We start from the raw sequence: 27,658 nt of genomic DNA, 5'->3' as shown, positions 1-27,658 counted from the left end.
GGGTGCACTGCTGATGGTTTTGGCTGTGTCACTGATCTTAATTGACTAACAGCTGAAGGCTAACCTATGTACTGTTTTCAATTATAATCAAAATATCTGATCTGTATGGTAAAGCTTCATATAGACTTAAGATACTTCAATAAACCATCAACTGAAAGGTCTAAGACTGTGTGTAGTTATTAAGTGTATAATTCTCTGAATTGCAAAAGGACTGCATCTGCCTCTTTTAGTTGTCCTTTACACTTGATGGTGCTTCAAGTAGAATGTTTTTTCTCATAATGGCTTCTGTCTTTTTTTTTTCCCATCCTTTCTCAGTCAACACTTGTTATCTTTGCATCTCCCGAGATGAAGTATGACAAGGTTCTGGCATTCAGCTGAAATCACTAAAACAAAATATGAATCTTTCAATCTGTTTGCTTGCTTTTAATTCTGTTGTCTTCTTACAAGACTGCCACCAACCTTTTTCTTCCTGTTACCTCTTTCTAATTCAAATGTGTGTGCTGGCATAAGACTATATGTGAAATGGTGTTACAGCAAACAGTACTTAGCCCTAACACTCAGCAGAAGTTTGAAAACATTCCATCTTCAAATTTTTTTCTAACTTATGCCTTTGTCCAGCAGAGAGCTACTAAATTGGTCTGGAGAATCTGTCTTAGAAGGAAAGGCTGAGGGAACTGGGCCTATTCAACCTTGGGGTGATTGGGAGGGGACATCATCAATCTATATAAATATCTATAGGATGGTTATGAAGGGTATGGAGCCAGGCTCTTGGTGATACCACCAACAGAACAAGAGGCAGCAGGCAGAAACTGATGTACAGAAGTTCTACCTGAACATGTGGAAGAACTTACTGTGTGAGTGACCATGCACAGAACAGGTTTCCCAGAGAGGCTGTGGCATCTCCCTCACTGGAGATATTCAAGAGTCCTCTGGACACAATCCTGTGCCATGTATTCTGGAATGACCCTGCTTGGGCAGGGAGATTGGATCAAATGACCCACTGTAGTCTCTTCCAACCTGACCCATTCTATGATAGAAATTTTCCAAGTAATAGAAAGGCCTAAATAGAATATGCTTTCAGACTAGTAATGTCTTTACGGAGTCTTTTCTCAACACTTTCAACAGCTAAAAGTGGGAGAAGAGTGATTACTAGCGCAAGAGCATTATAAGTTACTTAAAAGCTAGCATTCCAAGTATTCTATAGCAATTGAAATTTAACCCTGGCTGAATGAGTACGTGGTGGTCTAAAGAACAACCAATGCAATTTATTCACATTGTGAAAACATAATTAAAGAGCTAGTGACAAAACAGGCACATAAACTCACCACGTTTTGTTTCACATAAATAAAATACATCTGATCCAAACCCCTCATGGAGTTCTCATTACTCTGGTCTGAGATTTTGTGGGTACCTCTAGATTTCAGTCACCAAACAGTATGAAATTGTTTACTTAAAAGATACTGCTGATTTCCTTTCATATTCTCAAGTCACTACTAAGTGTCATAATCCCCAAACATGTTAAACTTTATTTTTTAAGGCATGTAGACCAGGACATGCACATTTAGCTGAAACAGTTCTTCAAATTTGGTTTATAATGAAAATACAGAAGGAAGCTGAACTGCAGTGATACTCCCAGGCTTCACAATAATGAAAAATCAGAGTGTGCTCTGTGTGCTTGTGTTACAGATTAGTTTGTCTTGACTGTTATAATATATGTGATTTTTCAAAGTCTTGACATTCCTGGCAAGTGCAGCGTAGGAGCTTCTGGATGCATTCTAAATTTCTGGCTGACTGGCAATCACACTATTTTTAGGCTTGAAGGCTTACAGTGTAGAGTTTCACATGCTTAGGATTAAATTAAAACTTCTATCTGAAAATTAGCGATTTTGATTAACTTGAACACAATATATAAGTATGTTACTCCCTTTCTAACAAAAACTTTTGGAGAGCAGACAAATTTAGTGTTTAGGTGTTCTTATAATACTGACTATAAAGCAGTTCAGCATAAACTAAAATCAGGGGAAACTACAGAGCCCTGGGACTCCCAATGAAAAATATTGGTGTATGTTTTTCAATTTTGATGGTTAGGGGAAAGGGTGCAGCCAGAAATAGATGTATGATGTGAGTTAACTTCTGAGTTTGTGGTTGATGCCATCATGAGTATTTGGGCTTTATGGCAATGGGACATTCTTTGATGACTATGATCTGTTAAGGAGGAATGGGATCCGCCTGTCTAGAAGAGGTGAGGGAATCTTTGACAGCAGACTGACCAACTTGGTGAGGCAGTTTTTAAAGTGAAGGACTTGAGGGGTTGGGTCCAAAGTGGCAATGCTCACATCATCACGTCCAGCTAGGGAACACGAGAAACTGGAGTTCCTTGTGCAGCCACAAAGTTACTACGTCATAGAAATAACTGAAATGTGGTGGACCAGCTCATGTGTCCCTAGAATTATGATGGGCAGGTAGAGGCTGATTTATAAAGATAGGTAGGGAAGAAGAGGAAGAGGAGTTGTGCTCTGTTAAGGAGAACCTTGATTGTGTAATAGTCATCTGTGGTGATCATGCCCTTTTGAATGCTTCTGGGTGAAGCTCAGAGTTGTCTCCAAGGGGAGTCTAACAGTAGACGTGTGCCATTGACCTCCAAACCAAGATGATGGGGCAGTGAAGGAACATTTAAGTCACTTAAGCAAACTTCAGGTCAGCAGAACCTGAAGTTGTTATGGGTGAATTCAACTACTCAGACGTTTGTTGGAAGAACCGTACAACAGTTGATCAAGTTTCTGGAATGCACAGGGAACTTCTTCTTCATACAAATGTTAGATGTACCAACCAGGAGTGAGGCACTGCTAGGCTTGCTGCTCAAAAGCTGTTCTGTAATAGCTCAGTTAGTGACATCCTTAGGTGGTGATAGTGATAGGTAGCAGGGATTATAATATTGTGGTGTTTGGGATCTGGCTGAGCATGCTGAAGGCAGTACTGAGACAAAAACTTTGGAGTTTAGAAGAGCCCGCCTCAGCTCACTCAGAACTCAGAGGCATCCATGGAGGGTAAAGAAGCTAGTGAGTACTGGGAGTTTTTCAAGAACGTTTTCCTGGAAGCACAAAAGCAGTTCATGCCCTTCAAAGGTGAGGGCAGTAAGCAGAGAAGAGTCCCTTGGCCAAACTGTGAGCTTCTGAATGTATTCAAAACCAAAAGAGAACTGTAACAGAGATGAACACCTGTTGAAAACTACAAGGGCATTGCCAGGGTGTGTAGAGATGCAGTTAGGAAAGCAAAATATCTCTTTCTATATAATCCTTCTGCAGATTATCAAAGTCGGATGAAGCATGTGATTAGTAAAAGCCAGCATGGATTCCCCAAGAGCAATGGTGCTTGACAAACCTGATTGCCTTCTATGGAAAACAGCCTGCTTGCTTGATGGGGAGTGAAGGGTGAATGTTGTCTACCTGGATTTCTCCAAGGCTTTCAATACCATTTCCTGTGGCCTTTTCCTAGATAAAATGATGTGTGATGGCCTGGACAAGTGCTTTGTGCAGTGGGTGGAGAAGTAGCTGAGAAACTGCATTCTCAGCCAGGTGCTGGTAGATGCCTCCTTCAAACTGGCAGCCTGTCCCAAATTGGGTCCCCCAGGGCTTGATATTGGGCCCTGTGCACTTTAATATCTTCAAATGTTATCTGGAAGATAGGATGAAACTGAGTCGAGAAGTAGAAGACTTTGGAAGAGTGTCATCCTGTAGAAAGACCTGGATAGGTTGGAAAAGTGGACTGACAAGAACCTTGTGAAGTTCAAAAAGGGGAAGTGTAAGGTCCTGGAAGAGCAAAGTCCAGGAGTGCAGCACAGGCTGGGATCTACCTGTCTGGGAGCAGCTCTGGGAAAGGGACCGGGGGGCCCTGAGGGACAACAGCTCAACACTCTGCTGCTGCAGCAAAGAAAACCAACAGATGTTGGTCAACAGAGTCATCACCAGCAGAGAGAAAGAAGTCATTGCTCACTCTGTTCAGTGACTGTCAGGCCACATCTGGAACACTGTATTCAGTTCTGGTCCCTGCTCTGCAACCAAGGGTGTGGACAGGCTGGAGAGGGTTCAGAGAAGGGCACAAAAAAGGTAAAAGAACCAGCTTGCCATATGAGGAAAGGCTTAAAGAACTGGGTTTGTTCAGTCTTGAGAAAAGAAAGTCCGGAGGAGACCTTATCACTATGTTCCAGTTTTTAAAGGGTGGCTACAGAGAAAATGGAGACTTCATGTGATTCCTTGGAAAAAAAGGAAAAAAACAATGATGTATGATGGGTACAAGTTACTCCTGGGAAGATTGTAGTTAGACATAAGAACATTTTTCACAGTTAGAACAATCAAGCGTTAGAATACAGTAATTTCACACTTATAAGCTGCACCATTTTGACTAAAATTTTGCTCCCAAACCGGAAGTGCGGCTTACATTCAGGAGCAGCTTATATATGAGCAAATTTTGGAAATTTCCCAACCAGGAAGTCCCAGCCAGCAGCAGCCCTGAGCTGAGGCGGAGCCCGCCCGGCCCCAGGCAGCGGGGCAGTGGCGGCGCAGCGGCAGCGCGGCCTGGGGGGCACGGCGGTGGCACTGGCTGGGCACGCCGCTCTCCCTCCTCCCGGCGGCATTGGCCAGGGACGCCCCTCTCCCTCTTCCCGGTTGCAGCAGCCAGGCAAGCCCCTCTCCTGCTTCCCGGCGCCACCGGCAGGCACACCACTCCCCTGCCTCCCAGCGGCAGCGGCGAGCAGGACCGGGGCCGCTCCCTGGCAACCGCCCCGAGCAGGGCCGAGCCAGTAAACCCCGTGGTCACACGATTCTGTTACTAATTGGCAACTTTGTGAAACTTGCTCGTGGATCCTCGCTGTGAATGAAAGTGTGGCTTACAATCTGGTGTGGCTTCTTTATGGAGGAAAAACGAAAAGTTGCCGACACCCTGGAAGTGCGGCTTATAAACGGTGCGGCTTGTAATCGTGAAATTACTGTAATCTCCCCAGTGTAGTGGTGGATTCCCCGATACTGGACACTTTAAAGATTGAGCTGGACAGGGTGCTGGGCCATTTGTCTAGATTGCTCTTGCCAGGAAAAGTTGGATCAGATGATTCTTGTCTCTTCCAATCTGCTGTTCTATGATCCTGTAATTCAGTTCAGTGAACTGTAATTTCTAACACACTTGCTCACAGAATGTTCTTGTGCACCGCGTGTTTCTGTATGTGTTATATAGATGGGGCAGTCAGAGGGATTGAAATAGCTCTGTAAATTTAGCAACTCAATATCAAGGTTCTGTGGATTTATACAATGGGAATTTGAATGCCTAGAGAACAGCTGTGTAAAGAGGAACCCTGCATTTGTGGATCTTGGTTTAAACCACCTGTTTGTAATTATATGATGAGTCTGTGATAGGTTTCCCAGGCTGCTGGAGTCCACTTCTCTTCCTTGATTCTGCCTGCCTGTGCTGGCTGTTCAGTGCTGTTACAGTGAATTGTCTAATGCGCAGTGGGACCTTTGCTACTGTAATCATAGTAAACTACTTCTATGTCTATGTAATGGGTATTTTTTGCTATAAACAAAAAATAAGCTATTTCTTGTAAATGACTTTTTAAACTGTTGCTCTGAGTTTAACAAACTTTGAATTGATAATACTTGGCTTTTAATAAATACTGAGTTTTTCACTCTGTAATAGCTCGGATTGTAATGAAAAAGAAATCTGAGCATATTTCCTGATTCAGAATAGTACCAAATATGAAATGTACAACTCAAGATGAGCTCCCATCTTAGTCTCTTCTTTGTAGTTCAAATTTAAAATTCATACATGTCTCTTTAAAATTCTTTTGACTTTTGTATTACCTGTAGATAAAAACTCAAGTAATAAAAATTTTCACAAAGGAAGCTTTGAGCTAGCAAAATGATTGCAGATGCCTTCTTTGTGTGTAACTTGCTGTCTCTAGATAGTCTTGGTAGCAGCAGAAGGTTTTGTTCATTGATGAATCAGTGTTGCAAAAGATTTAGGAGTGAGAAGTTCATTTGTTTGGATACCCTGCTTGTGATGGAAAAAAGAGGTCTTAATCTGCATAAAGGATGGCTCATTGTGTTTGGTCATATCCCTACCTGTACAAAACAGAAGAAACCAGCAGCATGAGGAAATTTCCAGATAGTGAGTATGAAAAGTGTTTGAATGCTGTGACAAAGACATTGTTGAAGTAAGGTTGATGATTATTTATTTTCTTCAGAGAATCTTAAATGGCTTTTCTCTGTTATGTAAATTCAATGAATTGAAATTTGAGGTCTATAGTGAGTTCTTACGTTAGGAAATACAAGAGAGAATAACTCAGTAAGGCAATGGAACATCTTGATGAGGAGTGATAGACAAATGGCAGTAATATGGGAATACATATAGGTGAATAATTCATTATTTTAATCTCCTATCTCAAAGGATAACTGATGAACAACCTGAAGTTCCTTATTCTTCTTAGCATTGACAGGAAGACTGCATTTTTATAGAAATGTAGCCTCTTCCACTAGCATATATTAAATCTACCCAAAAGTATCTATTAGTTGACTTCATACAACTTACTGTGAGGGACAGACAGGTCATATGATTAATTTTTCTGGAATAACCTGAGCCCCTCTAATTTTAAAAATTTCTCTTCTTTTTAATACATTGTAAGGTAATTTGCACTGGGCATTTAAAAGGAAATTTTTGAAGCATATTAGAAAATTACAAACATGAGTGGTTTGTTAGTCTCCACTGAAGAGCAAGGAGGTGACAAACCAGAGTGCACTCAGTTCAGTATGGTAGGCCAACAGTGCTGCTAAGTTTCAATATGCATGAAATAGGATCAAGACAGTATTCCAATAAATCAAAAATATAAAAGGTATGGATTATAGAAATACAAATATGTATAATATGTGCAGACATACTTGGACAACGTAGTTACTTTCTAATTTAAAGATCATAAATATGTCTTTGTGTAATTTTGTTTACCTGTGGTTGAAGTAGGTCACTTGCCTAAGTGATTGTGCCATGACTTGGACTGTCATTGAGTAGGTGTTTATGTTGCTGTGGAATTATTTTTCGTGTGTGGTTTTTGTTTGTTTGTTTGTTGGGGTTTGTTGTTTTTGTTTGGTTTTCCATTGCTAACTGGAAGCATGAAAAATGTTCCAAAAATAAATGCAAGGCTTTGTCATAATGGGTTCCTTGTGTATTGTGTATCATCCTTTTTTTGTGGAGTATCTTAAATTCACCCCCAGAAATAGTTATTAGTGTTCCTCACATGCAGGAGAAAAGTCTACACAAAAATAGAAGTTACCATCCTCTATTCCTGTGTCAGGCTTCATCATTGAGCAAAGAAAATGGAGCTACCCACAGGTTTTTTTCTGAGTGACAGCAGGAAACAGCTGATTTGGGTCTCTGCGTGTGTTTCTGCAGGACCATATGACAAATACTGTGACAGTGGTGACGTTGATGCATCATGTGGATGTTATATACATCGGCATGCACTGATTAAAGGATGCAGAGGATAGGACATTGTAGTGGTGCTTTAACTTAGCTGAAGGGTGGGGATTGGACAGAAATGAAACAAGTCATCTGGCAGGATAGGTTGTGCTTAGAGGAGTGCTAAGCATTGGAGAAAATCAGGCATTTCATTTATGCTGTGTTTTAAGCAAATTTTATTTTTCAGGGATGGTTTTACTTGTTTCAGAAGTGTTTTATTGCAGCCACTGTGCTGTTTGAAATGTATGTCTGATTGCAAGATGTAAATAGCTCAGCAAGGTGTAGGGCTGCAGTGTTGATGCAGGTCTGACCAGCTGTGGGGTTTGCAGTTTATTCAGTATCCTGCTGAAAACAAAGAATTGTTTGATTCCTTCCTAGAGGCAAAGCAAGAAGTAGGGTGGGGGAATATAAATACCATCATCCCCTCTGATAAAATACCTCTGAAGGGCATTTTGTTTTGAAAAATGGTTTAAAAGAAAATGCAGCTGTATATTAGGTTGTTAGCACAAACTCCTGGCTTTCCTTTGGTCTTGGAATCATTAAAATGCTTGGTTTTTGTAACTGAGTTTGCTTCCTTTGGCCTTTTGTTTTGCATGCTGCTTGCAGGGAGTTGGGTTGTTTATTAATCTGCTGGCTGCCCTGTGTACTGATTCTGGCTGCACAACCACCTTCTCAGCAGATCATACCCCGTGTGTTCCCCAGCTGCTGCCATCCTTAACACATGCAGAAAATGTCTCCTGGCTGGCTGAACACAAATTCCAGCTGGCATCACCTCGTGACTGAGCAAACCTCTCCTCTCTCCTGGCAGTGTTGCAGCCATACTGGTCCTCTGCCTCAGGTGTTGTATCTCAAGGCAAAGATGGGAGGCTGCAGCAGAGATTGGAGGGCTGAAGCAGCTGATGCTCCTTCCCCACAGAACATGGGGGTGTGCATGGGGCACGAGAGGGTGTGTAGCTGGAGCAGGGTGATGAGTGGGTGAATGGAAATAACAGCTCCCTCTTATCTTCATCCAAGATGATACTTGCCAAGTGTGAGTTAACAGCAGTGATAGGTTTAATGATTGACCTTGCTATTGTTTTGCCATTGGAGAGCTCGCACTGTTAAACTACCTGTGAGTTCTTGTATAAAGCTTTTACTGGTCCACTGAAATAGAATTATTACAAAATATTTTGTATTTAGCAGTTTTAGTTTGCTGTTACTGAGCTGTTATGACTATTAGGCCTGTCCTTTAAGATAGCACTTGCAGTAGTCCCATTATTGTCAATGATGTTTTTATTACCTTAAGATACTTTCAGAAATTGTGCTGCTGCCAAACTCCTAATAGGAGACTATTTTCTGACTCTGGTCTATGGGTTTCTGCTGGTTTGCAAAATTAATGATAGTGGGTACAGTTCTGGTGTTTGCAGAACAGTTACTTATGTATCACATAAAAGAAAGAGGAAGCATAAAATCACTTGCATGCATGCTGTGATGCTGAAACATCCTATAGCTAGGCAAATATTATGCAGAAAAATGAGTGAACAGATGAAAATTCACAGCACCAGCACATCAACTATTTGTTCTCTGAGTTATGAGTACTCATTTTTGTCAGAAGATCTCAAGATTCTACTTCCTTCATCAGGACTTTGTAAGGCAGATTCCAGCACTGGAGTTCTGCCTTTACAGATTTTGTCTTGCAGCTGTTAGGCCTTCTTCTTTGTGTTTTTAAGTGTTCTTTAGTATTGTCAACTTTTTCAAATGCAAAGGTCAGACTTGGTGCTCTTATCTGCGTTGTTTACTGTTATACTTTCAAGTGATTGCAGAAATAGGGGTTGATATGACACAATGTGGTTTTTCAAGTGAGAGAGAACTTAAGTGACCCTTCATGTCTCACCTCAGTTTAACAATACGTTTTGGACCTAGTCAACTTCAGCTCTCAGCTTTGAGTTTTCTAGGGGATCAAATAATTTTTTTTTTATTCACACCTTTCCCAGTTCTGTGCTCCTTTGGGAGTATTATAGAAAGAATGAATCACACAATATGTTTCTTCCATTCCAGGGAGACATGAAAGCACCCTCCCTCCTGCCTGTCTTCTGTTTTAGATGATGTTTATCTCATTTATGAGAATGTGAAGCTAGTCTCCTTGACTTTGAGATGTTCCAGAATTCAAGGGAGCTGGGGGAGTGGCTGGAAAGCAAGAGAATGTAATATTAGGGTTCATGTGGAAGATCTAAAGTCTTTTTGAATGTGTTTTTGACAAGAATATCTGTGTTGCATTTGTCATGTATTAATGTTGCATTTGGAATATGGCCTGTAGCTATAACTGGAACAATCATTTAATTTAGCTTGGTAAAGATTTACTTTACCCAGCCATTATGTTGCCATTATGTAGCAAAACATCAAAATACATTAGTCAAGAGATAATGTCAGCAGCTGATGTGCAGTAAACAAACAGGCAAACCACTGTAAATGCTGAGGGTTATTAAAAATGGCTGTCAGACCCAAAAATCTTCAGCTGAAGGTTGAAAATGCGTGGAAGGTGATAGATTGCTTATTACTAAAGCATGGCGGTATGAATGCTTCCTTTTCTGGAAATGGGCTCATAGGCTGGTTTTGTCTTTTTATTTATTGTTTATTTCAATGCATTTTGAATATCCACTTGAAGTAATCAGAAGGGACAGACTAGTGTGTGAATCAGAGGCTTCTGAGTGGCCACAAGGATTAATATTGCTTGTACTTTAGAGGCACACACACTCTTGAGGCTGTTACTGTTTACATCATAAAACTGATCAGTTTCCTAAGAAATACCAATTATGTATGTCAATAATACATACATAAACAAATTGTATAAATAGGCAGGCTGCTCTTTCTGGTGTAAAAACAACAGTTTGGGGCAGAGTAGCTTACCTTGCTGCTCTCAGATAGTTGAAACTAAGCTAATTCTAATCAGCATTTCTGTTGGCTTGTGCTGGATGAATGCAGAATTAGATGCTTAGTTTTGGCACTTTGGATTTCTTTTTGATGTACAGTAATTTCACGAATACAAGCCGCAGCAATTTGACAAAAATTTTGGTGGAAACCCGGAAGTGCGGCTAATAGTCGGGTGCGGCTAATATATTACTAATTTTCTGACATTTACAACCCCAGACGTGCCAGCCAGAGTGCCGAGCCAAGCACCGGCCAGTAAAAGCCGGCATTTCGCAATTGTTACAGTGTTACCGTGTTGCCCTGGCTCCCTGCAGGCAGCACGGGGGGCGGGGAGAGAGGCGGGAGAGCTCTCTTCTTCCCTCCTCTGCCGCAGCCCAGGGGAGGAGGGGGGGGGGCGCCGCCATTGCCGCGGCCCGGGGAGGAGAGGTGGGGGGGGGGGGGGGGCAAGGGGCGCCGCCATTGCCGCGGCTCGGGGAGCCGACGGGGGGGGGCGCCGCCATTGCCGCGGCCCGGGGAGGACGCGGGGGGGCCGCGCCGCCATTGCCGCGGCCCGGGGAGCCGACGGGAGCCCTGCGCCGCCATTGCCGCGGCCCGGGGAGCCGACGGGGGGGGGGCGCCGCCATTGCCGCGGCTCCGGGAGCCGACGGGAGCCCTGCGCAGCCATTGCCGCGGCCCGGGGGGGGGGCGGGAAGTGCGCGCCGCCATTGCTGCGTCTCGGGGAGCCGGCGGGAGCCCCGCGCCGCCATTGCCGCGGCTCGGGGAGGAGGCGGGGTGCTTTGTCCGCGCCCGCCGCCGGCGCCACGGGCGCGGGAAAGCTCCGTCCCCGCCCGCCGCCGCTGCCGTAGGAGTGGGGGAAGCTCCGTCCCTGCCTGCCACCGCGGGGCAGCGCCGACCCGGGGTGACCGAGCCCAGTGGCAGCGGCGGCCGGCCCCGTGCGGCAGCACCGGCCTGGGCCACCTGGCCCCGTCAGCGGCCCCTAGCGGGCCGAGCCTGCACAGCCTTAGCTCAGCCAGTAAACCCCGCCCTCCCGCGGTTCTGTTACTAATTGCACGCGGGTCCTCGCTGCGAACGACAAAGCGGCTTATATTCGTGTGCGGCTTATCTATGGACAAAAACCGAAATATTTGCCAACACCCAGAGATGCGGCTTATACTCAGTGCGGCTTGTATTCGTGAATTTACTGTACATTTTTCCATTTCAAGTTTTGTAAGCAGATATTGTATGTTCTAACTGCACAGAGTTGACTTTCTCTGTGTGAACAATGCAAACTGATTATGATGATTAGAATTAAAAAAATTAATGTAGCTATGTTTTAATAAGAATTCAGGTCTGACCTAAGAGGCAAGAATTTAATTTTTTAGTTTGTTTTTTTTTTTTTTTTTTTCTATTTGGCATAACCTGTAGAAAAATGAACAAGCAAACCCGGGCAGCAGCTTTCAGCACAGGGCTTGGAAAAACTCAGAGGCTATTCTGTCACCTTTTCTAAACATCAAGGCAGCATAACGTTATATGGTGTCTAGGTCTGCCTTTTGAAACAGAATAATTACACATTTAAAGAAAAGTACTTTTTTGTGATGTAGTGGAAGAAGTAGATCTTGACTGGGTATGGAACCTTTATTTCATGGCTAAATCTGTAGTGTGCCAACTAACTGGTAAAAAAGCACCCTGTGTTGATTGGTTTATTTAACTTCTTCCAGCAAAATAGCATATTGTGCTGTTGTCCTTCTACTGCATGAGAAGAACCTAAAATAACAGAAGCTGTTATGGCATCTCTCAAAGCCTGCCTTTGTCAAGGTCACCGTTCTATTTTTGCTGCATTTTGTGCAAACACAGAGAGAGGTACAGTAGGAACATACATTTTATAACTGAGATGCTGAGTTCCCCAAAAGTGTAAAATAGAAATGCAAATCCCACTCTTTGCTATGCAAAAACATACATTGACTGATTGTTAGCCTGCTACTCAACTTGCTCATCAACAGATGCAAAGCTCTAGAATTAACCTGTGGATGTTCTTTCTTGACTAGCTACCCCAAATTTCTGAGGAACATGGGTAAAAGATGGGGGTTCTGCTTTTAAACCACATATTTAATCTTTATATTCTTAAATATGTGGCAGCATTGTATAAGTAGATTCTGCTGGCTCATTCAGTTCTATCAAATTTCTGTATAGTTATGCTGAAGATGTTGAACTTAACAGCTTTTTCTCGAGTGTATTTGGAGTAACAGAGGGTGGTAAAGATAAAGGTGTGCTTTGGAGCCAGAAGTTGGTAGTGGTGTAGTATGCTGAGAGTTATTAAATACATGGATAATGTGTCTTGAATCTGGGTCTATAAAGTGCTGATTGTTTGAGTGTGGGAGAACACTGGGAAGCAGCTTCTGTGCTTGTTCTGTTCATCTGCATTTCTGGGCATCTGTGTTTGAGCTCCGGCTGTGGGGAGGACACAGTTCTTGATCCTGGGCGAGGTGGAGACTTTGTCTGAGCTTTTATGTCCCCCAGTTATACATGATGTGCTAGGCAGGATGGTTTCTCCCTAGTAGCTGGTGCATTGCTGTTCTTGGGATTTAGTATGAGAGTAGTGTTGATAACACACTGACAGTTTGGTTGTGACTGGGTAATGCTTGCTGTAAGTCAGATGCACATCAGTTTCCCGTGCTCTGCCAGTGAGGAGGTGCACAAGAAGCTGTGAGGAAGCAGGGCCAGGACAGCTGACCTGAGCTGGACTCAGGGATATTCCATACCATAGAGCGTCATGGTCAGTGTATGAACTGGGGGGAGTTACCTGGAAGGGGACTCATCTGCTCCTCAGTAAGCAGATGGTGAGCAATTGTACGGGGCGTCACTTTTCTCTTGGGTTCTATTACTTGTTCTATTACAAGAACCTCTCCTTGTAATTTCAATTATTGTTATCAGTATTAGCATATTTATTATTATTGTTATTTCTAGTTGCACTTAATAAATTGTGCTTATCTCAACCCATAAGGTTCAGCTCTTCTTTCCACTTCTCCCTTTCCCCATGGGTGGTGGGAGTATGGTGGAAGCAGTGAGGGAGTGGATGCCAGCTGGAGTTAAACTGTGATGCTGTGTCATGTGGAGTGAATTTGTAAGGTGACAGTGGATAAAAATGCTTTGCCTGTAGGAAAAAAAGCTGTTCAAACAAAATCCAACCAATTTGCACTGAAGTGAGCAATGCTGGTGTGAATGTTGTGTTGGCTGTGCTAAACTTGTGAGGACAATAAAAAAAGAGGGGTCCAGGGATGAGGCTGAAGTTTTCTGCGTTAGCAGACATGGAGTTTCAGGAGTCATTCTACATAATGTTAGCAGTAGGAAGTGTAATAGGAAATGCGTATCAAATTCCATCGGGATGTTTGGAGACTAGAAGAAAGTTTATGTAATGGGAAAGAACCAAACCTCGTATGTCTCTGTGTGTGTGTATACACATGTAGATAGAATTATGCTTTTTGGTTTTATATGTATACATGCAGGTAAAAAATTCCTGATATGCATGTTGTTTAATGTTATTTGGCAAAAAATTACTAGATAAAAATAATGAGTAGGACATTATTTACTAGGAAGAGATTAATTTACCTTCTTTTAAAAATTAGAATTAAACAGATGTTTTCTTGATGAACACCTTCTGTAAAGAAGTACATGGAGAGGCTGCTTACTTAGTATTTTCTATATATTGTAATATTTATGTGTGCAGTTTAAGGTACTTCATTTATATATAAGAATATACTTTTAAAAAACATTGAGTAGTTTACTTGATATGTTTCTTTTTAAAGGAAAGATAAAATTTTATGGTTAGAATGTATTACATACTGTTTTTAGTGTTCTGAGAAGTTCAAAATTGTAAGGAATTGAAATATTGCATGGAATACCTGTACAAGAAAAGCCCTTCTATATAATAGGCTATCCAGCATTGTTTGTTTGTTTGTTTGTTTTTTTTAACTTTTAATCAGGTGTTAAATGTATCACTGTGTTCTGCTCTCTGGTATGTGCTACGGTGTCTCCAGATATATCTGAATTTGTTGCACCTGTTGATAGATAAAGTTGTATTGACAAAGATCCTGGGAATTAGTCTCAGACATATTTTAAATGAATGTTTTTGTGTCTTTCTGTTACATAATACAGTATTCATTACTAGTCAGGTTGTGTAAAAGTTACTTGTGATAATAACAATCTTGTGACTTGTTTGTAGCTGTTCATGTTCAGTGTGAAATGCTTTTGTCTTTCTGCTCACAAAAACGTTATCCAGTGAGAAGCAAGTAGAGTAACATTGACTTTTAAGACCAATTACTTTTCTGCTGTTGGGGAAACTTTAGCCTTGGGTAAAACTATTGCATTTGTGTGCAGCCTGTAATTAGCTTTGTAGTTGGATAAAATTTGATGTGGTTGAGCTCTGCAAAACTTAATTTTCTGATTGAAGGAAGGTTTTTGGTGAATGAATCACTGAAGAGAGTAAGAAACTTCACTGAGAGTACTTCAGAAAGTTCTCCAAACGTTTTCAGATTTTATTTGATTTTTTTTTTAAGCAAAGGTGGATTTATGAGTTAGGATGATCAGCAAGTTGCACTACAAACCTGCAGAAGAGACTACAGGAATGATGCAAGCTGTCATAAACCTTTTAAGTTTCTTTAGGGGAGGAAACTGCACTTTGCCTGATGCAATGACATTTCTCATCATCAAGGGATGTGATGTGACATGACTAAAGTGCAGAGATGCAGTTGGAAGTTGAACCCATGCATTGTATGATTTGCAAGTTCCTGTGTCTTACTCATCAATTAAAAATTTACGGTCTTCCAGCCTGTGTGTAACTTGGAACTGTGGCTGATGTAGCTGGAAGATAGTTAAGATTCATAGTTGTGTTTGGTGAGTGCAACATAGCAGCCAATTTCACTGCTCTGTCAGAAGACAGCTTTTGTTTTAGACTGAAATCTAATCAAGAAGTATAAGTTGTTTTGTTTTTCTCTCTTCCATTTCTGCACTTTAACTTCAGTGTGGGTATTAACTGAATGTTGTGAGAAACCTCTACCATGTTGGTTATGATGACTAAAGTTTATTAAAGTTTATTGTGGATTAGTTTGGATTGAATTTTAAAGGTTGTCTAGTCCACCCTGCAATGAGCAGGAACATCTTCACCTAGATCAGGTTGTTCAGAGCCCTGTTCAACCTGAGCTTGAATGTTTCCAGGAATGGGGCATCTGTCACCTCTCTGGGCAACCTGTGCCAGTGTATTCTTACTACAAGCACTTTTGTACCAGTTACTCACCCAGTATAATACTGATTCTGGATTATGGATGTTAATGAAAACAGAAAATAAACTATTGCTAAAACAGACCCTCTAAAAATATTTTTTCACCAAAACACATGTAATTTAATGGTATATAAGATAATCTGTAATTACAAAGTTGGATGCTTTAAAATATTATATGGTTTATATATAGCACATTTTTCAGTTAAAGATTAAACTGCAAGTTTTGTGTAGTGAGTGTCAGATTGAAGAATAATTTCAAAGACCTTAGACTTTCCTATTTTAACAAGTTTTTGCAAAATATTTATCTATAAAAAAAAGTCATGTTCCAAGGTTGTCTTGCAGTGTTCCTCACTAGTTCCAGGACCTAAATCCAGTCCTGGCTGTGATTTTCAGGTTGTTGTATGAATATTTTCATTCTAACTAGATTTTGGATACATTATACAGTCTACTGTAGGGATTGCACATCAGGCTTGTGGAAATGAAATAAAGACTGTGTAGTTCATACATTAAAGTCCAAAGGATTAGTTAAGTTCCTGCTGGCATTCATTGTCCTTTTGGACTTCAAAGAATATCTGGCAGATTTTGTGAGGTGTACTGGCAAATCAGTTCTTATTAGTGTGTTGTTGAGAAAATGGTATGTAAAACTAATTTTATCATACATATAACACTTTTATAAGGTAGTTTGTATATGTCTTTTTTCTTACCTTTGCTCAGGATCAACTTAACAGAAGACAAAAAGTGTCCTGTTCCTTTTTTACTCAGATATGTTTTAACATGTGTATTTGAAAATTACCTGTCTTTTCCAGTTCCTTTGAAAACAGCAGCAATACAATTTGTGTTAGTGAATTTTGAATGCATAGCAGTATATGCAATGGGAATTATTTGATGTATCATTTTCCTAACTTATGTGCTCATACAGATAAAAAACTAACTCTGAACTACAAAAACTAAGGAAAAAAAACCTTTAACAGATTAATTTTCTCTTTATAGGTCTTCCAGTTTTTACAGCGGAGCTTACAATTATAAACTGTAGGCTTTATTTACGTGAAAATATTTTGCCTACTGACAATAGAATTTATGTTGTTGTACTGCACACTTTAAAATAATAAAGTGTGTGCTTGCATAGAATAAACATTACCAAAAAACCTCAGGCAGAATAAAAGTGTAATTACAGATTCCTATTATGTAATGTTTTGTAGGAATAATTGGAGGCTAAACTCTATTGAAAAGGTACTTTATTCAGTGGAGAAATGTTTATGATTTTTAATTGCAATTTTTTTCTCTATTTTTCTTCCAGGTATTGCTTTGTTTTCGCTTTAGGATACCTCACTGTGTGCCAAATTACTAGGGTCTATATCTTTGATTATGGACAGTACTCTGCTGATTTTTCTGGGTAAGGAGAAAAACAATCTTTCTGTCTTTTCCTCCTAAGTGATGCTTTAGGTGTTGTGGGGAATTTTTTTATTGGTCACTTTCACCCCCAAAATCAATTGTGTGAACCTTTAAAACTTTGGGAGAAAGCTGAGTGTGTATGTGCCTATTGGCACACATGCAAATATATAAGTAACTATGATTTGATCATACAAACAGAGAATTTTTGTGAACAGCTGTTCTTTTTAGAACCAACAATGTGGTATCTGTTGCCTCTTGTTCCTGTCTGGATGGCATAAAGGATTTGGTGGCTATGGGAATTTTTTCTCTTTGATTTTTCCATGAAAGTGTCTGCTACCATCCTTGACAGCATGATGAACCTCAAATTGTGTCTGGTGTACTTGCTTGCCTGGCACAATCTGATACCACTTTTTGAGGAAAATCTGAACATTTTATGGAATTTAGCTTTTAGCTTCTTTCTTTTTTCATTTTATGTTAGATGTTCCAGAAGGAGAAAGCTAAGGAGACAGGCACCTGGATGTTGAGGTAGTCACGGAGACCTTGGAAACAGAAAGTTCAGTTGCTGTGTGCCCTCATTTTATATCGTGAACTTGTACCTATATTTAACTTGAACTGTATAGGAGCAAAACAGAATTAAATGGGAAAAATAAAAATAAACCATATTGGTAATTCTTCTTTCTGTTGCAGACATAGAGAACTGAAGCACAACATTTCTTACAAACAAGTTTGCTATTGTGATTGTGCTTTTTGCTTTTGTTGATTTAAAGGAGATTGTATATTCTAGGGGGGAAGTAATTGAGAGTATTTGTTAGTCTGCTTAAATACTTTCCAGGGGTACTGTGGGTGGCAGTGGTCTTTGTAGTTTAGCATAACCTATGGTAGAATTTTGCTTGTTAGCCTTGTTACTTCTCAGTCTTTATTGGTAACAGACATGCAGTTCACAAAATTAACTTGCAGGCTGAAGCCAAAAGCTCTTATGGTTGAGTTCATCTTTTGTGTCATCTTTATCTTACCTTCTGAAACATCTTTCTACATTTGCTTTACATCCAAGTGTCTGCCTTCAAGCCAGAGATTCAAGTTCCAATTTGTCAGCAGAGATGTGACTGATGTGGACAGTAGAGCCTGGAGGGCATTTCAGCTGACCCACCACTAAGTATCTACCTGAGTGTGAATTGGGTCACTTGTCAGATGGCCCTGACTCTATGGACTACATCTCCACTGGCTATAATGAGAGCTTGCAACAAAGTCATATGCCTAAAGACACTAGATTTACTGATGTTGAATTTAATTTCACCATTACTAATGAAACTGTAATCCAAATGCTGTCCCTTCTAGTTCCCTGTAGGGCCAAAGTGTACAACCTTGGCAGCGATCAAAGTTCTGAGCTGACTGTGGAAACAGTGTAATTGCGCTCTGTTGTTCTCATTCTCAAAACAATTAGTAGAGTTTGAGCACACCATTACTCAAATGTGACTGTACTGCTTTCAGATGTGGCTCTGGTTTGATAGTAGCTCAGATTTCTGCAGGTCTAAACACGTCCAAAGATTCCCACATCCCATCTGTGGAGATGTTCAAGGCCAGGTTGGATGGAGTAACCTGATCTAATTGAAGGTGTCTCTGCCCAGGACAGGGATGATGGAGGTAGATGATCTTCAAGGTCCCTTCCAGCCCAAACTATTTCATGATTTATGAGTTCTGTGCTCTGAACAGAACTGTTCTGAACCCTAGATCTAACTCTTTGATTATATGTTTGAGATGGCAGATTTAAACCACCCTTTCATGTGCCAGTTTGAGAGCTTGATGTATGCATATCACATTAAATCTCTGGCATACACTGCATATGCTCCCATGAAATGAGACAGAGATAACTTTCAAAACAGGCTAGAGAAAGAAAACTTTCTCTGGTTCTGGGAAAAGAGAGTAGGCTCAAAAAAAAAAACCAACCCTGTAACGTTTCCTAATCAGCTATTGAACTCCAACATGACCAAGTTCTTCTAAAGATGTTGGCATGGATTTATATACTGGTTAACCCCAAAAGAGCTTTAAATGTGTTTACCTAGATATTTCTCCTAGCATGCAGTGCCTCTCTGAGGTGCTCAAACTGAGAAAATCTGCTCAAAATTTTAAGTAAAGTCTCAGTGCACTGACAGTGACGAAAGCTGGGGACACATCATGCTGGAGATGCAATTGCTTGTGTAGAGCTGTGTGGTCCTGGCTGTAGTACTAACAGATCCCAGCTGCCTCCTTTGCCTTTCTGCCAGGGCCTAAAAGGGATTGTTAAAATCCTGCTTCACGGCCTCACTGTGCCAGGAAGGACTCTTCCTCTTTTAGTCTCTGGATTTTTGCTCCTCAGCCAAATATTTGATGATACTGGAATAGCTGCTTCAGGAGAAAAAAAAATTGGAATACCAGGGTCTGCTGTGATAACAATGACAGATTTATCAGCTGGAATTAATGTAAGGGCTGACCAAGTTCCTCCTGGACTCCATCCTTCCACCAGGCAGGACCCATGCTGTCACATGTCTGCTTACAGAAGGAAAACCCATTATGTTTAGAGTCAGTTGGGGATTTCTGCCAGCACCAAGGAGGCCTACAGATTAAATGCTAGCAAAAGGTATGAGGGATTTACCAGACTCTCTGTTCCTACTTAGTATTCTTTATGACCCTTGTATGTCACTCTAGTCTTGTTATCAGGATTTTGGGGTATTGGTAGTACCCTAGAAAATTTTTCCCCTCAATTGCATTTTCAGGACTGGAAATAATTGTGTGCTTTGAAACCATTTTAACCATTACCTAACAAAAAACAAAACAAAAATAAAAAGTCAATTTGATGGACTGAACTAAATGGCAAAATACTGATGTAACCCTGTTATTGAAGGAGGACTTGGTGGCTTTTGGATTTGTGTTTTTGTGCCAACTTAATGTGTTATAAAAATACAGAGTGCACTCAAGACATGAAAAAACTAAGTGCCCATTGTACAGAATGATTATTTTATTGTGAGGATTTTTTGTTTATCGGGGGCTTTTTGTTGTTATTGTGGTGGTGGTGGTTTTTGGTTTGGGTTTTATTATCTCCAGCTCAGATACTTCTAGGTAAATTCAACCCTGATGTTTTTTTTGAGATCTGATTTCAAAATCGAATTTCTAAATTCTAGTAGTTTACTTTATGCATTCCCCATTGCTTCCCGACCCCAGAGAGGGTGTTTATAATGTTGAGATTCACATCAGGCAAAAACTCTTAGATACTATGAGAATGGTATAATTTCTCAGTACAAAACTGACTTGACTAGCCAGTGCAGAATATTTCTTGGACAGTTTAAGATTCACTCAAGTGTACTAAATTCAGAACAAAGTGAACTCTGTTTGAGCCAGCATAATGATGCTGGGTTTTTGTTTTTTCAGATATGTTTACTTGAAGCAAATAATAGTTCTTGATTAAAAAATCAAAGATAGGATCAGGTGTTAGAAAAAAACACAGAAGGGGTCTGCATAGTTAAATAGCTAATTTCAATATTCAACTTTGCTATAGTTTTCTTGTCCTTTGCTTACTGCTACTGCAACTTACAATTAATATAATTGCTCGGTCCTTTATTCTTCTCCCTGTAAAAAAAAGCCAAATTATGTTAGTAGAAAATACACATGAAACACTTCAGCTGTATTTGTAAAACCTAATGCAGCAATAAAAGACAGGTGATATTGAAGACTACATTTAAAACTTAAATTCTTCTCATTGCATTGAAAATTCTGCAATGGTTTGAGCTAAAAAACGAATTACTTTTTTCTTGCATTGAAGATGTAGAGTAGTTAACCTGGACTCCTAATATAAACTTCCCCTGGTATTTATAAGTGAAAGAAAATCCTGAATTTGTATCTAAATTATTCTTTCTTCATTTTTTTTTGTGACAGTCCAATGATGATAATTACACAGAAGATCACTAGTTTGGCATTTGAGATTCATGATGGTAAGATTTCTTTACTGTGTTTAATTTTCCGTCCAAAATAAATTTAAGGAAAGCTCATTGTGAGTCAGTGAATTACTTTCGACCAGTTTTGTGTTTCAAGGGAAAATAAATTATTGTGTCTCAATTGTTTCATTAATGCTTTTTAATGAAAGTACTGAGAAATGTTGCTTGGACTCTACAGAAGCTCTAAAAATGCTAACACTGTGCAGAAGATACGACTTATCATAAGACCAATGGCACTTCTGGAGTCTGTTTAAAGAGCAAGATATTCTTTTGGGCTGGGGTATTGACTGTGAGAGTTAAGTAAAGAACTTCCTGATTCAGGCACCTGTGTTGCTGATGAATGGATAGAAAAAGCACATGTAATTTCAGTTGTTAAGCACCTTCTGTTTTAAAATGATAATTCTTGAGCACTTCCCTAGTTTGTGCCATATATGCTGATTTTTATAAGACCTTCATGTGTTTCATTTTATGTAGTACCATAATTACACTCACAGCTAACAGACTGCTGTGAACAGGAAGATTATGTAATTATGTTTGTCTTTTCTCCTGTCAGATGTATCCATCAGATAAATGCCCTAGTTGTGACAAGGAGTCTTAATATTGGCTTTCATGGGTAGGATAACTAGGTTTTTAGTTTCCTTGAAATTCAAAGGAGTAATTTTCATTTTGAAGTTTGAAAATGTCATTTAATAAATCTATCCAATTAGTTTGCATCACTTGGACCTACAGATGTCAGTTGAAGATTTGGGAATGTAGCTCCAGACACTTGATTAAGACACTTGTGGTTCTGATACTGATTATTAACATTGTACATGAACTTTAATGTGTTTTTGTCTCATATGCATAGTGCTCTTGGTGTTTCTTTTTTTTTTTCTCCATTCTTGTTAAGTGACACTGTTTAGAGAAGCCTGTAGGCAAAAACATTCAGGACTATGAAAAGTTGGGAAAAGACTTTTATTTAATATTTTTGTATGAATGAAAATAAATAATACTAGGCGTATCTAGTTGGTCAAAGACATTGATGTTTAACTTCCAGAGAAAATATATTTAGGAGTTATCTTGCAAGCTATGATCAACTGAAGTACAGAGTACACAAGTTAATGGAAACAGGTTATTGTAAGGAAGTAATTGTTCTAGTATCAAGTATGAATGCTTCCTCTTACTATTATTGTGCTAGGGGAAAGAGCTATTCTGAATGTGCTGACATCATGCACAAATAGTGGAATGGTGGTATGGAACAAGCATGTGGATGTTCCTGGCAGTCTTGAGACAGATGTTTCACTTAACTCTATTCTTAACTTTTATGTCCAGCTAGACTAGATTTTTTTTCCCACTTAAATTAATTCAGATGATTTGTATTTTCTTCTAGATTTCTTTATAGATAGCACTGAATTATAGAGTACATCTTGAAATTTTGTTCCTCATTGACCTGTAAATTCTTTGTCAACCCTTGAGGAGTAGCTAAAAGTATATTGGAAAAAATTCTCTCTGGTTGTGTCTGCAGTGTTTAGTCTATACCTTGAGTTGGATGGTCACAACTGTGGTGTGATCATGACTTTAAAAAGTTGATGTGACAAATGTGAATTCAGGAGCAACTGATAATCTGGTGTCATGAGATAAGAAAATATATACAGAGGAGACTAAGATTACACTAAAGCAAAGTTTTTTAACCTTAGACAACTTAAAAGGGATCCTTCATGAAAAACTAATGAAAACAAGCCCTGCTGTTGGTGTACTTTTGTTCGCTGTACAAAGGTACATGCTTCCGCTGGAAATTACTTAGAGATATAGTGACAGGAGAGCAGATGATGTTGGCAATCATTCTAAGTGATTAATGGCACTCTGAGCCTCTAGTCATATCAGCCTGGCTATATTAATCATCAATTACTTTTTCTCCCCTCGTTTTTTACCAGTACATCCAAGGAGTGTAATGATAATAAACAGCTGGAAAAAAATGTGTTGGAAGTTCCTGGTAAACTTTAAGATTCCAGTGGTAACTAGGTTGGTATTTGGTAGAGGCCAGTCTTCTGGACTTGATCTTTCCATGGCAGCCACCTTGTTGTCTTCAGCTGGTTTCATTTGAAGGTCCTGGAGTGAACTGAATTTAGCCACAAAGGCCACTCACTCATGCTGCATATTCAAGTGTCTGTGTAGCTAAATGGATATGCTTGATTCCAAGTTGAAAACTAGTATGGAGTTCCATACACAAATAGCAGTGACCCCTGTAACTGTTACACCCTTGTACTCTTATTGTGAGAGATTTTTTAAAGCAGGAAAATTAAATGCAAGTTGCATCCAATTTGGACTTGATGATCCTTGTGGGTCCCTTCCAACTGTGATTCTGTACTTTAAGCTTGCTGTATAATACAGGCTTTTCGGAAGTTTGCATGGATCAGAAACTTACACTTGTAGAGATTTGGAGTATGCCTTTCATGTATTCTGATTTACATTTTGAAATTCAATCTTTGATAGTCATTACCTTGCAATTCCTTATTACTCAAATGAGGAGTGCCTAAAAAGAGTAGTCAGTGTGTTAATGCTTGCTTTGTAATTTTGCTGATTATCCCTGGCATCTCACATGTATATACTAAAGGCAGAAATATTTTTACGTCATTTGGAAACTGCTGATGTCCATATTAATTTTTATGGTAAGATTTAGATTTATTTATGCAACACTTCAGGTTAATAACAGAGTTAAGGGAACAAAAGGAATTTTATAAGAACAAAAAATTTGCTGCTGTTTAACAAAAACCATTGCTTTCTAATATTTATGTAAATTACAGTAATTTCATTATTATAAACCGCACCATTTTGACTAAATTTTGACATTTTGACTAAAATTTTGCTCCCACCCCGGAAATGCGGCTTGCACGGCTTACACTCAGGAGCGGCTAATATGTGAAAAATTTTCTGAAATTTCCAACCCTGGAAGTGCAGCCGAGGTGCCGAGCCAAGCACCTGCCAGTAAAATCCAGGATTGCATGATTGTTACAAATTGGTTACTATGTTGCACGGTGGGTGGAACCCGGCTCGGTGCCGGCAGTGCGGGGGGTGGGGGGAGGAGGTGGGGGGCTGGGAGGCGGGGAGCTCCGTGCTGCCATCCCCGTGGCCCGGGGCAGAGGTGGGTGCTCCCTCCTGCCAACCCCATGGCCCAGGGTGAGACAGGGGGGCTCCGTGCCCACCTCCCATCGGCGCCGCGGGTGCGGGGGACTTCGTGCCTGCCTCCCACAGGCGCCATGGGAGCAGGAGGCTCCGTCCCCACCTCCCACCAGCGCTGTGGGAGTGGGCAGGGGAGCTCCGTCCCCACCTGCCACCGCGGGGCAGTGCTGGGCCAGGGCAAGCGAGCCCGGCGGCAGCGGCAGCTGGCCCTGAGCGGCCCCACTGAGCGGCAGCGCCGAGCTGGGCCGCCTGGCACTGTTGGCAGCCCCGAGCTGGCATGGCCCGAGCCGAGCCAGTAAACCCCGCCATCCCGCGATTCTGTTACTATTTGGCAACTTCGTTGCACGCGGGTCCTCGCTGCGAATGACCTAGCAGCTTATAATCAGGTGCGGCTTATGTATGGACAAAGAACGAATGTTGCCGACGCCCAGAGATGCAATTTATAGTCAGTGCGGCTTGTAATCATGAAATTACTGTATATCAGTGAAAGTGCCCTAGTGTGGTACTGTTTTGGGGGTTTTTTTGGTAGTTCCTTTTATTGCTCTCTCTCCAAGAACCTCTTGATTTTTTTTTTTTTTTTTCAAATGTGCTCTCTCTTATGATAGTGCTGGCATGGTGATTATTGTTTCAGTTACCAAACTTTTTTTTTATTGTACACGTCCTTAGTGGTTAAAGGAATTATATTGTATTTTTCCCTTTGTAAGTCTTCAAGTATAGTTTTGTGCCTGCATTTTGCTTGTATGACTCTGTAGATATTAAGACTTGTAAATTATGTTGCTTTTTTTGTAGGTTTTTTTTCTGTTTTGTTTGGTGGGCATTCATTACTTATTTGCCTTTGTTGCTGTCAGTGTAGTATAACAAGTAAAAGTTATTGTCTGTCTGTGTTTGGATCTTAAAATGTTTTAATAACAACATGTATTTGGGGATTCATTTCAGAACCATAAAATTTATTGTAATTGCAACAGAGCCTGCAATAGGATCTATGTTTATTATATAATCCTATGGCTAAGCATTATTAGATACTTGTTAGCCAGATTTCCATACAGATACAGAAGTGGAGAAGTTTAAGCTGAGGTGATGCCATGATATGTGTGTAAACACTGTTGTAGTGAGAGCTCAGAGAAGTCATAATATCCCATAATAAAATCTATGTGGCAGGATTGTGGTGTGTGCCTAAGGTGTTGGGTTTGTTACCATTAGGGTATAGGCTCTCAAGAAGTAATGTAAAGACAGAATTTCTTCATGATCCAGACCACTTGAGAAAATTTTTTACTGGTGGTTTACAAAATTATTTTACCAAGGAAGGAACATAGGAGTATTTCCTGCTTTGCAGATGAGAAAATGGAGTTACAGTTTCTGAGTGACCAAATTGTTTCACCTCTCTAACATATGTTTGGTAAAACCCATTTTCTCTAATCTCTGCTGTGTCATTTGGTAGTAAGAGCTGCAGTTGTTGTAGTAGTCTCCTGCTTTAGGACAGAAGGAAACTGTACTTAAAATTCCCAAAGGAATGTTACAAAACGTTATGAGCTCCCTAGCAGCAGTGTGCTGCTGAAGTGGGAATTCTTCATCTCCTGTGTGTAGTAGGTAGGGAGCAGCTATGGTTTATGAGGTCTCTGTTCCCATGGGCTGGGAAGTAGTGAATGTGTATTTATTGATTAATTTCATATTGAATAAGCATCAATGTAAGAGCACCTCTTCCATGTTTCTAAGATTTAAAAATCTTTAACGGTAGCTTCCTGAAAGCTTTGAAGAGTATCACAGAGATCACGATGTTCTTGCATGCTATGATAAATGGGCCTTCAAGACATTGAGAAGGCATTTTTTAAAAACCCAACAAAACAACACAACACAAAGAATCTGCTGGCTGGATGGAAACCTTAGTGAGATAGGGAAATAAAAATTTAATGGAGGCTTACTGGGATGCAATATGTTTGAGACAGCAAGTGAATTGCTCATGAAGTTATCTGGGCCTTAAATGACTTCGTATGTATGAATATAACTCAAACCTGTTTTAAATAGACTCCTACCTCTCCAAAACCACAGATTGTGTTTCAGTGGTTAGATTCTTCTATTTCAGGTTTGAGGTTCTTTCCTCCTTTTTGATATCATGCCAGTAATTTGAAATATTTCATTTGACTAATTGCTTTTATTTAGTGGCTAATCTGGTTATATGCAAGTTCATTTGGACACACTGGGTGATTGCTTCCTCCTGCCCTACTTAAGGGTAAAATACTTATGTGGAATATAATGGCAAAGGAGGCTCCTGCTCCAGTCAGTTTGCAATGTGTGGGCAGAGACAGAAGGGTCTGTATGGGACACTTCTCTAGCCACATGGTGGGGTCTATATCCATCTATAGGTGTCTTTGTGTTGAATTTCTGTTTTTATTAATGTCAGAGATTCACTACCTGAGAACTGTGATATTATGGCCTTAAAGGTTACAGAATCTTTCAAGATACTTCTTCCACATTTTTTATTCAGTAGCTTTATCAACATGAAAGTCTTTGCTACTGAATGAAGGAGAAGATGTGAAAATGTAATGATGAGGATGAGAAGGTGCTGTATGAAGTTGGGGGGTGATAATTTGTTCTTCAGTTTCTTGCCCTGAGTGAGTATGAATGGGGATGACTTTGGATTGTGAAGGATCAGGACCAAGAAGGCACTTTCTCACATCATAGTGAAAGAGAGGAGATGGCAAGTTGGTAACTCCCTGTGCATTCTCAGCTTTGTTGAAGACTAGAAGTGTGGTTTTGAAGTCATTTTGAAGTGCGTGTAGATCATGGCCACACTGGACTCACACTAAGACAACAGAATTATCTTCTTTGTAGATAACAAATATTTCCATGAGTCATAGAATTAAATTAGCTTTTACTTCCCCTCAGCTCCTCAATCTTTTTTTGTCATAAGGCTGACTGATTTTGATATCTAAAAAAAAATTGACTCCAGTTGAAACTTACCCTGGATCAAGTATAAAGGCTTCTCTCCGTGGATTTACTGGCATTAAGGAGTGGGGTTGAAGGCAAGCTTTCTATGAAAGGAGGAAAATCTTGTACAGGAACACCTATTTTCTTAAAGCACGTTAAGATTTCATATTTATATTGCCCTGCTCTTTGTCAGACTTGATTAGAAATTGGCTGTTGGGTTTAAGCACTGCTGTGGAGGAAGATAATTGAAGTGCAATACCATAAATTTGACTTCCTTTAGGAAGCTATGTGCATAAAGGTTTTAGTACTTTCAATGCCACAGAAAAAATGCAAATATGAACAGTAGGAAATGGCTGCATGTGGAGTGTTTGAACCACTAGAGAAGTCTGCAGGAGGATCTGAAGTGGTCATTCTGGCAGACAGTGCTGGCTGGTATTAGCCAGAGCTGTCTGAAGGAGGGAGCTTTACTTTTTTTGTTCCCTTGTATTAGTGTATTTAATAATAAATTAAAATGTTGAAAGTCTTATTTTTTGCTTCTCTTTTTCGTGGGAGTGCAGAT

General features: G+C 40.2%; 1 protein-coding gene across 1 annotated transcript in view; it reads left to right on the top strand.

Moving 5' to 3' along the window:
• Nucleotides 1–27,658, top strand: part of MBOAT2 (membrane bound O-acyltransferase domain containing 2) — a 93,530-nt gene that overhangs the window by 41,341 nt on the left and 24,531 nt on the right. Inside the window, exons 4-5 of the mRNA XM_033055694.1 lie at nucleotides 16,956–17,051; nucleotides 20,957–21,012. Of these exons, the coding sequence (XP_032911585.1) occupies nucleotides 16,956–17,051; nucleotides 20,957–21,012 (152 nt within the window). The remainder of the gene's footprint in view (nucleotides 1–16,955; nucleotides 17,052–20,956; nucleotides 21,013–27,658) is intronic.

This window comes from Catharus ustulatus, chromosome 3, assembly GCF_009819885.2.
Source record: "Catharus ustulatus isolate bCatUst1 chromosome 3, bCatUst1.pri.v2, whole genome shotgun sequence".
Lineage (NCBI taxonomy): Eukaryota > Metazoa > Chordata > Aves > Passeriformes > Turdidae > Catharus > Catharus ustulatus.
Note: the sequence above shows the minus strand (reverse complement) of the source record. Positions and strands in the feature narration are given on the sequence as shown.